Below are 15,026 nucleotides of genomic sequence, written 5' to 3' on the forward strand. Positions count from 1 at the left end.
CCTTGCTCTGGTTCTGAGCTGGCACAGAAGTGATTCCTTCTTTGGATCACTTAAAATTGTGAACTCATTGCAAAGCGGAGTATCCAGTGCTGGCAGTTTGCCAGCACTCATCAGATTGTGCTAGCGGGAATGACCATTACTGCAACGGGAAGCTTGCGTTTGCTACAACAGCCCTATAAACTAGCTGAAGCTAGCATTGCAGGGCAGGGCAGCAGAGCTGCGTTCTGCAAGCTCCACTGACTTGTTCCATTCTGGAAATACTAGCTTGGGCTAGTTTCCAGTTGCTCTAGCGGAGGTTGGCTTCCTTTTGTGCTAGTGGTAATCCTTGGATACTGCCCCAAATATCCACAATTTGTGAATCTCGGAAAAAGAATTTCACCCATTCCTGGATTTGGGAAGGACCTGAGCATGGCATTCCTCAAGGTTCTCTTTGGGGTTATTTTCCTGTATTGGTATTATTGCACCCGAGTCAAGGAAGGAGAGGCTGTAGCTCAGCAGCAGAGCACAAACTTTGTATGCAAAAGGTCCCAGCTTCAGTTCCCAGCATCTCCGGGTCGGCTTGGGAGAAACCCGATCTGAAGCCTTGGGAGAGCCTCTGCCCAGCAGTGTAGCCAATACTGAGCTAGATGGACCAATGGTCTTACTTGGTATTAGGCAACTTAATGTGTCTAAGCCAACATGCTCAGTTTAAATGTATTACATTGCCTAGGATGCCAGTAATTTAAAAAAAATATGTAGGTGATGACCTCCAAGCCTACATGCGTATAACATTTTTGTTCAGGTTCTGAATAAGAAGATGCTATGAGAAAACAACTCTCTCTCTCTCTAGAGGCACATCTTCAGGATCACTAACTGAATTTGTTACTCATTTAATCACCCTGCCATACTCAAAATCAGATAGTGAAGGTGGATTTTTCCTTTCAAAAGCCTCCTTATGGAGGAAGTGGGATTCTAGTCTGCAGAAATAATGGCACAAGCAGAACGAGGTGGGGGTGTTATTTCCCGATAAACGGATGCAGAGAACATAGATGAGAGCTAATCTGTTTTGTATCAGAGGTGCACACTCTGCAGTTTCATGATAACTGCAGATAACTGAAGGCACAGGATAAGAAACAGCAATCCTTTGGGGGCAGCGGAGGGAGAATCCATAGTGGGGAAAATGCCACTTCTTTAGCCCTACTGGGCTTCCGCTTAGCAGGGCAAAATGAGGGAAGGCCCCTCCCCCCAACACACCTTTTTTGGCTTATTGAAATGGTGTCTCCCATTGTCTCCAATGGGAGGAAAATCCCCTACGCCAGCTCCAGGAATGGTTCCCCCTGGTTCTGGAGGCATGTCTAGAAACAGGCATGTCTCAAGTGTGGTGTTGGAGGAGCCCAGGACGGTGGTTCTGGGTGACTTAAACTTTCATGCTGAGGCCGTCTCTGGAGCTCCAGCTCGGGACTTTATGGCCTCCATGACAACCATGGGGCTGTCTCAGTTTGTCATTGGCCCAACACATGAAGCAGGGCATACCCTTGATTTGGTTTTTGCTCCAAGCTGTGAGATGAATAGTCTGAAGATTGGGGTGGGTGGGGGTCCAAGTAACCCAATTGTCATGGTCGGACCATTTCCTCGTGAGGTTTGAACTCACGGCGTTACTACCCTCCTGCAAGGGTGAGGGACCCATTCGGATGGTCCGCCCCAGGAGACTGATGGAATCCAATGGATTTCTGAATGCTCTTGGGGATTTTCCAGTGGAGAGAGCTGGTGATCCAGCCAAGGCCCTAGCCTCACTGTGGAACGGTGAGATGCGGAGGGCCATCGACTTGATTGCACCTGAGTGCCCTCTCCAGTCCTGTACAGCCCACTCTGCTCCTTGGTATACTAAGGAGTTGTGGTCAATGAAACAGGCTGGACGTTGACTAGAGCGCAAATGGCGCAAGACTCGAGGCGAAGATGACAGAACACGCTGTAGAGCGCATAATCGTGCCTATTGCATGGCAGTGCGGGCAGCAAAGAAGGCTTATTTTGCTGCCTCCATTGCGTCCTCGAGTAGCCATCCAGCGGAGCTCTTCTGGGTGGTCCGTGGGCTGCTAACATCATCCCCAGCAAATGGGGCCCTGGCTCCGTCAAGGACCCACTGTGACCTTTTTGCATCACACTTTGAGGACAAGATCGCTTCTCTCCGCAGCGAGCTTGACGTTGTTTTCAGTGCAGCTCCAGTTGAGGTGTCCGATGCCACCATCTGCCCAATTTTGTGGGATCAGTTCCAGTTATTGTGGCCTGATGATGTGGACAAGGTGCTTGCAGCAATGTGACCAACCACTTGCCCTCTCGATCCCTGTCCCTCCTGGCTTATAAAAGCAGGGTCTGACTGGGTGGGTCCAGGGGGTGATAAATGCTTCTCTCCGGGAAGGGGTGGTCCCTGCTGTCCTTAAGGAGGCAGTAGTGTGACCACTCCTGAAGAAGCCCACCCTGGACCCGATGGCATTAGGCAACTACCGCCCAGTTGCTAACAGTCCTTTTTTAGGGAAGGTACTTGAGAGGGTTGTGGCGGAGCAACTGCAGGCACTCTTGAAGGATACTGATTATCTAGATCCATTCCAGTCTGGGTTCCGATCTGGTTACGGGACTGAATCAGCCTTGGTCGCCCTGATGGATAACCTTTATCGAGAGAGGGACAGGGGGAATTCAACCCTGTTAATCCTGCTCGATCTCTGGGCGGCTTTTGATACCATCGAACATGGTATCCTTCTGGATCGACTCAGTGGGATGGGCATCGGAGGCACTGTGTTACAGTGGTTCTGGTCCTACCTACGGGGTCGTTTTCAGAGAGTAGCATTAGGTGACCAGTCCTCGGCCTCTTGACAATTGAGCTATGGAGTGCCACAGGGCACCATCTTGTCCCCAATGTTATTTAACATCTACAGTATATGAAGCCATTGGGAGCCGTCATTAGGGTATTTGGAGCTAAATGCCATCAATACGCTGATGACACGCAGCTCTATCTCCCTGTGACAACTGAATCAGGTGAGGCTGTGCAGGTCCTGGACCAGTGCCTAGACTCAGTAATGGGCTGGATGAGGGCCAATAAACTGAGACTGAATTCTGGCAAGACGGAAGCCCTGTGGGTGAGTGGTTCCCGAGTCCAGGAGACAGGCCCATTGCCTGTTCTGGATGGGGTTGCACTGCCTCTGAAAGAACAGGTTCGTAGTTTGGGGGTACTCTTAGACCCATTTCTGTCGTTGGAGGCTCAAGTAGCTGCCACGGCTCCAAGTGCCTTTTACTATCTTCGGTTGGTTCGCCAACTACGGCCTCTCCTGGACAGGGATAGCTTGGCCACGGTGGTACAGGCATTGTTAACCTCAAGATTGGATTACTGCAACGCGCTCTATGTGGGGCTGCCCTTGAAGCTGCTCCGGAAGTGGAGCTAGTGCAGAATGCTACAGCTTGGCTGTTGTCTGGAGCTGCCCCTTTCCAGCATGTAACTCCTCTGCTGAGGGAACTGCACTGGCTGCCTATTTGCTATCGGGCCAGGTTTAAGGCTCTTGTACTTGAGTACAAAGCCCTAAACAACTTGGGACCAGGATACCTGAGAGAGCGCCTTCTCCCTTACCAACCTGCCCGGTCACTGAGGTCATCCGAGGGCCTGCTCCTGGTGGTTCCACATAGATCCATCCTCCGATTGGAATCCACCAGGGGAAGAGCCTTCAGCGTGGTGGCGCCCCTCCTGTGGAATTCCCTGCCTCTGGAGGTCAGCTAGGCTCCAACCTTGTACACCTTTCGGCGCCTCCTGAAAAATCTTTATTCCAAGAAGCCTTTCCTTAATATGCAGCCTTGAATCTCTGTTTTTGCTGCTTTTAAATTTTGTTTTAACTGTTTGATTCTGTTTTTATTTTCATTTTATCTTGTATACCGCTCTGAAATTTTTCAATGGGGAGCGGTATATAAATATTCCAAATAAATAAATAAATAAATAAATAAATGAGGGGGCTTGTATCTGGTGGATTCAAAGCCTTCTCTGATCTTCTCTTAAGATGGCTTCAGAATGACCACCCTTTTGCCCTTACTGCCAGCAAAGCAGTGCCACCATCCATGGCAGAGGAAAGCTCCACTGTTGTCCATGGAGGAGAAGACCTGTATAGCTGGGGTGGGTGGTGGGTGGAGAGAACCTCCCTCTCCGCCCACACAAGGGGAGGTCCGCGGTATCCTATGACTCATAAAATTGCATCCTAAGTCTTCCTTTTTCTTGTGAGAGGAAAAGTTGATGGCTTTAAAAGAAGATTCACTTGGTGCTTTAGAAGACAATAGATAGAGGATTCCTGAACCTGGGAGACATGCCTGTGTAGAGGATGACTTTCTTCCCTGAGTAACTTCCTAAGAGCTGAGGATCTTGGCAAGGACAGTAGATGCTGTCACATGGCCATGTGACACCATTTATTTATGTTTTACAACTGTAGGGTTCCTTGGAGAGGGAGATGCTATAACCAAAGCAATCCAGGATGCTCGGCAGCTTCTACACAATCAAAGCAGAGTGATCGATGGCTCTCCAAATCATCCCTACAGGAAAGTAGGTGGTTCTGCTTTTTCAGATATCCATTTTGGTCTGGTCTTAAATGGAGAGATGTAATAAGGATGTCTTCTTTGTTAAAAGCACTTGAATGGGAATCAGAATTTTGAGGAAGTAGATACGTATAACTGTAATGCGGAATCTAGTGGAGTAACTCCACCTGTAAAGATAGTAACTGGTATCTAGGTTTTTCCAAAGCCCTCTTGTTCAGTAGAAATAACAGTGAAAGAACTTCCCACAGCTAAGTTCAAAATGGGCTCACTGAAAATGAGGGGACTTGATGTGGATTGGGCTTGAATTAGTTAATTTTAAGCCTGGGCCCACTCTGCGCTCCAAGTCATTGGGAACTGGACAAGGACTATAGGCCTCCTAATTCTTCTCCCCACTCTCCATGTGAGCCCTAGAAGCCTCCCCAGTCAACTTCCAAGCCCTCCCCCTCCACTGTCCCACCAAAACCTTCTTGGCAGAGGCAACAAGAAGAGTTGATGCTATAGCTTAGATGCAGAAACTACATCTCAGGCACCAGGATCTCTGAGAACTGTTGATGTATCAGGAGCCCTGGAAAATACTGCTACAGGGCTGCCGCAGTAGCTCTTTTCTTCACCGCCGTCACTGCCAAGTCAACTCCGCAAGTAAGCAAAGGGCTGTGGCACTGGGGAGACTGGAGCTGGGGCCAGCTAATAACGAACTGAGCCTGAACTTTGGAGAGCTTTGGGATTGTCTCATAATGAGCTAGAATTTTGTATTTGGGAAGGCTGTACTCTGAACTCACCAATTCCAAACTTCAGGTGCCATCACTCAATAGAACAGGGAATACTTGTTCTGTTGACAAACTCCTTAAAAATTTTTCAAAACTGACCTCATTCCCTCTTCAGAGTAATGCCTGCATGAGCTATTGAGAATGCTAGTTGGAGCCTTCCTTCTTGTTTCATAGAATCATAGAATAGTAGAGTTGGAAGGGGCCCATAAAGTGATCGAGTCCAACCCCCTGCTCAATGCAGGAATGGGACTTGCCATTAAACTGAGGAAATCCTGCTATTTCTGCCTCCCAGGTCCCTTTTGTCCTGAAGACTGTGTTGCATACTGGTCTTTATGTGCTCCTTCACAACCCAGCTAAGGAGCAGCATTTGGGCTGTGCAGCCCTGCATTTAAGGCTCCTTATTCCTAGCAGTTAGATGTGGTTCTTCTCTTTGACATCTTAACTAACATACGGTAAAAGAATCCAGTCTTTTCAAACATAGACTGGATGCCATGCCATGCTTTTATGGGAATTGTTACTGCTAATCACTTCTAATCTTGCTTGGCCCGATAATATGCGATAAACCACCTTCCCGTGTGCTTTCAGGACCATGCCAGCATGGATTCTTCACCCGCAAAAGAACAGGCTGAGGAGACTTCCTTGCAGAGGCTGGATGAGTCCATGTTAACCTGTGATGGGGATGGTAATGACAGTTGTTCTTCATAAGCATTTTTCCAGGGTGGAATTTGGGGCTTTTCTTTGCTGAGTTTCTCACAGCGGCTGCTGCAGCCAACACCTTGGTGGATTCCACAGCCCAATGATAAGGCCGGGGGCGGGATGGGAGGGGGCAAAGTTTTTGCAAAATCTGTTTAGTTTGAATGGATACTATTTAAGTGGTTCTGAGAGCCAATGTCATCCATGAACCAGCTTCTCAGCTTCTCGTGAGTTTAACATACAGCTGATCTGTGAAATCCGCATCATATTTGTTACGGCTTCCAGAAATAAAGATCTTCACATGTTGGAATGAACTATGTGTCTTTGCATAATCTAATCCAGGACTACAACTACAACAATTCATAACCATTGGCCATGTTGGCTGGGGCTGATGGAACTCATAGTCCAAAACTTCCAGGGGGTACCAGGTTACCTACCTCTGATCTAGTCCATGAGTTCTCAAGCAGTGGAACATGCTCCTTCAGGGGAAGATGGGGACATGATTTGATAGAATCCTGAAGCTCTCTGTTTCCCTTAAAAGTAGAGTCCGCCCGCCCCCCTGATAATATACAGGCTTAATGTTTCCCCACAATGATCAGCAGCAATCTTCTACCATCTATACACTTTGTGGGGAGAGCATGGGAGAGGTCTTAGAAGAAGAATGGTTTTAATTTTTGTGAACCGCGCAGTATAAAAATGTAATAAATAAAAATAAATAAATAAATAAATTGCCAGATTTCATTACAGGCCAATGCTGCTGTGCTGTGTAAGTTGTATAGAAGGGTGAATTTTGTCATCTCATCATAGTACTACAGTACTGGGGCAAGTTGCACTTACCAAAACTCTCCTTTCTGTGTATCCATTTAAAGGCCCAGGAACCTTGTCCTGTACTGAATGACACAACTCTATATGTTAAGGACTTACAACAGTTGTTGCTCTTTGGGGTTATTGAAACAGAGGAAGCAGATACAGAGTGGGATCCATTAAGTAGAGGAGGAATACTAAGATGTATGTGGTGAAAGAGAGAGAGAGAGAGAGAGAGAGAGAGATGAGTGGGCAATGAGTATAAGGACTAGCAAGGGAAGCTATTCGGGTCACAGGTTTGTTGTTATGTGCAAAGTGCGGGGGAGGTGGAAGATATAGTACATTTCTTGTTACGCTGCTCATTGTAGAAAGATATTAGGAACAGTTTTCTGGGAGATCTTCTGAGAGCAAGAGCGGGTTGGCCCACTGCTGATATTATCTGTGATCTGTTAGCAGATTATAGTAAAGCCATTACAATGAAGGTTGCAACGCTTGCAAAAAATCCACCAAAATTTTCTAAAGAAATCAGGCATAGATTGCAGAGGGGATCACCTGCTATAATTTTCTGTTATCATTGATACCAGCATCTATCATTTTTTCACCAGTATAAATCTCAGCCTTTTCTCTCAGTTTGGTTCTTTTTTACATGAATTCTCTCCCTCTGAGTTTGTAAGAATTTTGGCCGTTGTACAGACACCTTGTTTTATTGTTGTGGTTGTAATGGGCCTTGTGCTGTAGACAAATATTCTAGATTCTAGATTCTGTTATGCACAAACTCTCGTATGTAGTGAGTTCTGTTCAGTTCCATTTTGCAGCATCTCCTTACTTGCTGCTGCTTGGTCCTTTCTTCACAGCCTCGCGTCATTTCCCCGAATCCAGGAACAACAACCACATCAAGCGCCCCATGAATGCCTTCATGGTGTGGGCCAAGGATGAGAGGCGCAAGATCTTGCAGGCCTTTCCAGACATGCACAATTCAAGCATCAGTAAGATTCTAGGTAAGGAAGTCTGCCCAGGCAGGTGTCCTTTCTTGAGTTCTGTTTCCTGGCAGAGTTTGGTATTTCTGTAAGGCACGTTCTTAGCCCCATGCGCCTCAGGCAAGGAATTACTGCTAATCTTGTGCAGGTTACCAGTGGGCCGTGCGCTGCAGCGATAAAAGCACAAAAGCAAATCCTCAGCCCTGTCTCTGGGGGGACTGCCTGTCACAACTGTTTGATTCTTCGGAGCTGACACCTGAGCATGCAAAACAGATATGAAAGCAGCCCTTCAAGAAGAAGAAGAAGAAGACAAAGAAGGAAAGCCACACGAGCAGAGAGGAAGCCAAAACAGTCCCTTTCTCAGGGAGCTATATATACAGCTGTGGTTGTGGGCCTTTTCTCAAGTGAGTGACATGAACTGCAGACTTCGCATTGACCTAGCCAGGGTGTTCTCGACCTTTTTTGTCAGTCACACTGTCTGTCGCAGCAGATCTAGGGGCTGAGCTTGCACAGAGGTAGCCCTTCCTCTTGGTAGCCAGGCTTGTCTTTCGGCCCAAGCATCAGCAGCGAGCCCGTTTGGCACCTTGTTGTTTAAGAGGCTTTGTTTCCTCTTAAACAAGGAAATAAGGCTTCCGGCTCAGGAGCAGGATGCTGAGCTTGGATGCTTTGCTGCAGGCTGGTGCGAAACAGAATGTGGACTGGCATCAGTCCAGAGAGCCAGAGCTTGAAAACCTGGGACTGAGAAGTAAGACTTCCAGGAGGGAAGATTCTCTCCAGCCGCCATCGAGGTATAAACATGCCTAGGATGTCAGTTTTCGAATTCACAATTTTGCAACGATTGGCCCTGGAGATCAAGCATAAATCCTAAGGGGCGGGGGGATAATGTGTGTGATCTACAAAATGCCTGCATTCATTCTCATCAAGCTTCATTGTTATCTTCCAAATCTAGAACTTGGGGAAAAGAATGGCTCATCACCAAGCCAGCCTACGCAATACAGAGAGCAAGAATATCTAGGTTCAAGGAGAGACTAAAGAAGTGTCCATCTAAAGTCCTAAGAGAAGACCCATTGAAATAAATGGGACTTGAGTTAGTCATTGAAATAAATGGGACTTGGGGAACAAGTTCCACTGAAATCCATAGGATCTGTTTCCAAGTATATCCACCGAGGGGGGAGTCATGAAACTGGTCATAATCTCTAAAGCATCCTGTAGCATTGCCATCTCAGAAGGGTTGCATCAGTTCCCTTAGCTAGATATGTGCCACTTACACCCAATTTTGTGCCGGTTACAAGATGAGCTAGTCAGATTGTCTTATGTTTTTGATACAGAACAAAGTGCCTCCCCTTGCTGTATACTACAAGGTGTTACAGTCTTGTTTTTGCTAATTATGCACCACAAGTAGATAGTGATAAATATATATATTAACAAATTGTGGAGGCAAATAGTCAATCAGTCAATTTTATTGTTTCAGACAAAGGCCATAACAGCATTTTTTGGTGCCAGAAACAAATGCAATAATCTGTAAAGTATATCCAATGTGTGTGTGTGTGTATATATATATAATAAAACGGATTATGTAGCCTAAAAATGATGATCTAAAAGGCAACGTCCAAGTCTGACAAAAATATATCACCATGACAACACACAACATTTGAATTGACAAAACAGCATTGGATTTTTGCAGCGGCCGTAGCAAGCTGAGCCACTTTACGAGTGATTGCCTTGTACTTATCATTCAACAGAAGATCCAGTGTATGGCAATTATCCCTGCTATAGCAAGCTTATAAACCCCAGGGGTTTGCCTGGAAAGGAGCAATAATAATAATAATAATAATAATAATAATAATAATAATAATAATAATAATAATATAGCAGATCTTCTGCTATGTTTCCTCCACATATATCTAACCTTGTTTTGCAAGCAGTCCAGATATGCTAGTCTTTAGGAATCATTGTTTGCATGGTCTGAAAGCAGGAGTCCATTATTTGTTGTTGTACTTATTGTTGTTATGTTTATATATGTGGTACATTACAATATTACTTAGGGCGCAATCCTATGTATATTAGACAGAAAAAAATCCTAAAACTCCCAGCATGCCCAGGCCCACATGGCGGGCTGGGGCACACGGGGATTTGTAGGATGTTTTCTTTCTAAACATGCATAGATAGGATGGTGACCTTAGTCAAAGAGCTGTAATACCTTCAACAAATAAAATATCACCAAAAAATGTGCAAGCTTTGGACGTCCCCATCAGGCAAGAGTCATAAGGTGATATGGAGGGTTTGCAGTCATTCAGATTGGGGTTTGCCGGGTGGTCTGATGGTTTCAGGTCTTGAAAGCTTGCACATTTTTTGAGATCTCTGAGTTGGCCTAATAAGGCTATTACACTATAGGATTTAGGAATTTTTCTTATGGCCGCACAGTCGACTTTGTTTTTTTAAGGCCAAAAAACTGTAAACTCCATGTGCAGGGATGCATCCAAATGCTGACCATCAGGGGAGTCAATAAAGAAAGGAGAATGAAGAAAGAAATGCTCTTCTTAATTGCATGAAGTGAGCTCTGCTAAATAATATTCCTTGCAGTCCTGTAATGTAAAAAAAATGGGCATATGCATGGCAGCTACCATGTAATCCATCCATGATCAGGGAGGTAGCATACAAAGAGCTCATTTGTAGTGATCCTTTGTCTCTGCAAACACTGAATTTGGGAGAAAACTAGAGCCATGAACCCTCTGTGTAAGATGTGCTTTAACGACTGTTCAAATAAATGCATTTTGAAAAGTCCTATTACCTCCTATCACTGGAAGTGTAACCCAGGGGGAAAAAAGTAGAAGTCTGTGAACTCTGGATAGAAGCATACACCCGTCCTGAGCAGGAGTGTTAAAAAAGGAAAGTGCTAAATAATGCTCTGACAGCGTAAGCTTTTACATGTCTACTCAGAAGTAAATTTCATTAAGTTCAGTGGGGCTTACTCCCAGATAAGTGGGTATAGGATTGATGCCTTCAAAACTTGCTATGGGTGACCTCCAGAAGTTTTTGCTTTTCGTCTGGTTCCTTTGTACACCATAATTAGAGGATGGATTCTACATTTAATAAAGACGATGCCTAATATGGACTCAGTATTCTGTTACATAAAAATAACTCTCCCCAGTAGTGGTTCACCTTCACTCAGATGTGCATTTCCCATGATGTGGCCCAGTGCTGAGCTGTAGCCTCATCGTAAGACAGCATAGCCTGGCTGGTTATTTAAAGACACCAGTGTGGTTTCTCAAGAGTTCATCCATGCTGCTGGGAGTGAACATGCAATGCTTCAGCCTCAGGTTTTTGTGGGTTGCTCTCAGCATGTTTAATTTGGGCTCGTACATTATTTCTAAAATAAACTAGGGCTCCCTCTTTCAGGGGCCGGGGTATTAGGATGTGATCTGGTGCTGACTGCAACCCACACTGACCAAGAGCGTTGAAGGGTCTTGTGGTGGTTTGCCTATTTCACACTGCACCCGACACTTTGAGGGAGTGTATCAGACAGTGTTCAAGAGCTTAGGGGGGACGGCTTTGTCTCAATAGTAATAGGCCTGTTAAGTTTCATATGGTTTTCCAGGTGACATTTGATGCATGAATTTGTGTCATTTGCAGTGGTCGAATACTTCACCGACATTAATGCACTTGTTGGATCTAAACATGCAGCAGAATGAAGTGGTAGAATGGACTGAACCACTTAATACAGGTGTGGACAGTGCCATTTTCAAATGCTCCCTTCAGTTTGAAAAAACAAACAAACCAAAAAACCCCCACCAAACATCTAATTGCAAGTAGAAAACTAGTACATCAGGTAGAAAGGCTTACTCCCTGCTGTGCTGGTTTCTACTTGCAGGAAGGATTAAAAAAATCAACAACGTAAGAGAGAATTCAAAAAATGGTATCTACCACCTGGAGTCAGAAGTGGTACAGTCCATTCTACCACCTCCAGATTCCACCACCTATTTCGGTAGCATGTATAGATCTGGTCTCTGTAAAGCGGAAAAGAAGAACTCAGGGTTGCTTTGCTTTTGAGCTTACTTGATGGTTAGAGAGGTAGTTCACCCTCATCTGCAACAGTTCCCTTCTAAGAGGCCACGGCCACATACATTTGTCCAGGCATCATTTTTCTTTTCTTAATGTTAGCGGAGCCTTTGAATTCCATCTGCTAAAGTAATCTTAGACTGATCCTCTTCCTCTGCTTCTTTCCCTGGACTTGCCTGGATGAAACCTTCGATATCTCTCCAGCCTGCATTCTTCGTGCAGACTCTGGTGGGAATGACGGTAAAGGTCACTCAGCCCAGGGAATTCAAATCACACAGCAGGGCAGCCTATTTTAGCTGTTGCACCTGCTCACCATACCTTGCGCTTGAAAGAATTCAAAGAGCAGCGTAGGAAGGTGACAGAAAAGGTCAACAGGAGGGAGGGGCTCTAATTAGCCATAGGTGGGCTTGCCAGTTAACCGCGGCTTTGGAGCCCCCCATTTATAGGGAAAGAGAAGCCAAAGAAAAATTCTGTGTATTTCCCTGGCTTTTCACATTCGGAATTGGCTGCCTTGGCCTTTGGGTCTTGTATACCTCCTTGCCACTTGTCCAGCAATCAAGATGCTGTTTTTGAATTGTGTAGTTCATCTCTTTAAATATACTGATGCATACAAATTATCCTTCTAATCTTTGTTTCCTGTTTGACAATAGCTGATCACCTCAAATGTAACTTTCCCCCACTGTAGGGCCGCAGAACAAGTTTGCCATCATGTCAAGGGTGTTGTTCACGTGCAAATATGGAATATATGCATAGAGGAGTCTAGGGTCCGTCCACCTAGCTAAAGTGGATTGCAAATCTTTGACAGGGACCTTCTCTTACTTTCTTTAAAGGCACATTTGCTATTTTTGAAGGGGCAAAAGGATAGGGTTAGTTTTCTTTTGACAACGGGTGATCCAGTCCATGAGTTCCATCTGGTCTATTCTTTGCTTAATCAAGGCCTACACAGTTTGTGATCCACCAAGCCCAATGAATCCCATGAGCTGTGGATTATAGCCTGCAGGAGCTGAAATACCCCTTTCTCCTAGGCAGCAAGAACAGGAGGTTGGTCAAAGCCCCTGGTGGGCTCCTCTACATGGCTGTGTGTTGCCTTGATGGCTCACGAGTTGCACAGGCCCAGCCTAACTAGTGCATAATTGCACAGAATCCTGGGAAGCATCACACTCTGTGGGAAGAAGAGTCCTCTTTTCTTGATGGGTGGTGAGAGTTGAAATGTAGCTATATGAACCTGCTCAATTATTAAATTCAGCTGGAGAGGCCACTCTGTGGACCCCCAACTTGTTGGGCATCACTCCCAAACACTGGAATACACTCCCGTTAGAATTGCAACTGGTCCCACTCTCTCTTGAAGAAAGGGGAGGATCAAGACACATCTGTTTTAACTTGGCTTTTAAAACTGTTCTGTTTATTAAAGTTGGTTTTGAACATTTTACTATGTCTTTTATTTACGATTTTTGTTTCCTAAATTTTCTTTGTAAACGGCCTTGATCGATTCCAGAGGAGTGATATGGAGATGCAATAAGTACATGAAGAATAAATAAATATGTTATGGTCTTGGGGATTCCATCTGGGGAGGAGAACCGTTCCCAACACGCTCTCATATAATGCATGGTGTGATGAGATCCAGCTCATTTTTTAAAAAGATGCACTACTTTCTCACCGTTGTCTGTTTGGGGAAGATTATTCCACACTTGGTGAAGTGATGACTTATCTGGTCTTCTCATTTCAGACTTAAAATATATAAATGATCAGCTGACATCCATTTTTTTGTCCCCGTTCTGCTTTCTTCATAAAGAAATCCAATCCCCTTTTAAGTTACAAAGGGTAGGCGTTTTGTCCTAGCGCCAGACTGATGAAGGCCATGTGGTTGCAGCCAAAAGCAAAGTAAACCGTGGTGAAGTCCCTCCTCACGCCTCTTTCCTGTCTTTGCAGGCTCCCGGTGGAAATCAATGTCGAACCAGGAGAAGCAGCCCTACTATGAGGAGCAGGCGCGGCTCAGCCGCCAGCACCTGGAGAAGTATCCCAATTACAAATACAAGCCCCGCCCCAAGCGCACCTGCATCGTGGAAGGGAAGCGGCTCCGCGTTGGTGAATACAAGGCACTGATGAGGAACCGGCGCCAGGACGCCAGGCAGGGCTACCTGATTGCGTGAGGCTCCCCTGTCCCCTTCCCCCATTTGCTCCCAAGCACAGCTCTCTGCACTGGGAGCTTCCGGTTGCTGAAATGCAGCCAGCTTGGGAAGGCCACGCAGCATGTGGTTTGCCAAGAGGGCCCATCCGTTCAGCAGGACGTGGGTTCTCAGTCCATCCAGTAAATCAGAATTGCGGCCAGCAAAAACTTCCTGGTAGTTCCGATGGAGGCCTCTGCAGCTGCATTCTTTATTTTATTTTATTTTTCACTTTAGTGGAAAGGACTTGGCTGAATTTACACTGACCCAAGCAAACAACTAAACCAGGGTCTTAACTTTAAGCATATCCAAGCCTCACTGACTTTGGAGGGATCACACATGTGATTAAATGCTTTGCTGGATCATATCAGCATAGCTGGCACTTCATGCTATGCCGGCAGCCCAGAAAGCTTTCTTGGGCTCTGGGCGAGAATTTCAAGCAACGTTCGGCTTGTTCAAGGGTCATGGCCAACAGTTAATCTTTTCCACTTCAGCCCACTAGAGGCCAACATTGCACAAACACCCCAGCCAATGTATCTGTTCCCACGTGGGTAGGTAGGATATGTGTTGTTGTTGGTAATATTATGAATGCAAGAAGAGGTGGGCAGGGTCAAAGGGCGGAGGCCAAGATTCTTATGGTGCAATGTCTTTCCTAGGCCCCAAGGCAGCCAGATGCCACCCTCCTCTTCAGACCTCATGTACCAGCGATCAGTTGGGATTCAGCTGGCTCCGCCCCTGATGGATCGCTACTTGCCCCGTGGAATGGAACCAAACATGCCGGTCATAGTCAACACACGTAGCTTGAAGCCAGAGGAAGGGGACGGGGCTGAGGACAGTCATTCAGTGCCTGATGGGGAGATGTACCACTACAGTGAAGACGAGGATTCGGAGGGCGAAGACAAGAGTGATGGTGAACTGGTGGTTCTCACAGACTAAGCCGAGGGCGCTGTGGGGGACGCACGTGTGGTGGTGGGCACTTTGCCGGCCTTTGCCCTCTTCTTTCCTGCACAAAACCACGA

At 46.0% G+C, this 15,026-nt stretch overlaps 1 protein-coding gene across 3 annotated transcripts in view; it reads left to right on the top strand.

Annotated features, from left to right (window-relative positions):
• The window catches only part of SOX13 (SRY-box transcription factor 13), a 76,057-nt gene extending 61,031 nt beyond the window's left edge, over positions 1-15,026 (top strand). For 2 of the 3 annotated variants that reach the window (XM_063119243.1, XM_063119251.1), the window contains exons 10-14: positions 4,440-4,549; positions 5,895-5,991; positions 7,661-7,804; positions 13,772-13,927; positions 14,664-14,843. In XM_063119243.1, the coding sequence (XP_062975313.1) occupies positions 4,440-4,549; positions 5,895-5,991; positions 7,661-7,804; positions 13,772-13,927; positions 14,664-14,746 (590 nt within the window). In that variant the 3' untranslated portion in view covers positions 14,747-14,843. Of the gene's footprint in view, positions 1-4,439; positions 4,550-5,894; positions 5,992-7,660; positions 7,805-13,771; positions 13,989-14,663 lie in introns of all 3 variants that reach the window. The other variant, XM_063119259.1, reaches the window with a different exon arrangement.

This window comes from Elgaria multicarinata, chromosome 1 (assembly GCF_023053635.1).
Source record: "Elgaria multicarinata webbii isolate HBS135686 ecotype San Diego chromosome 1, rElgMul1.1.pri, whole genome shotgun sequence".
In the NCBI taxonomy this organism is placed as follows: Eukaryota; Metazoa; Chordata; class Lepidosauria; order Squamata; family Anguidae; genus Elgaria; species Elgaria multicarinata.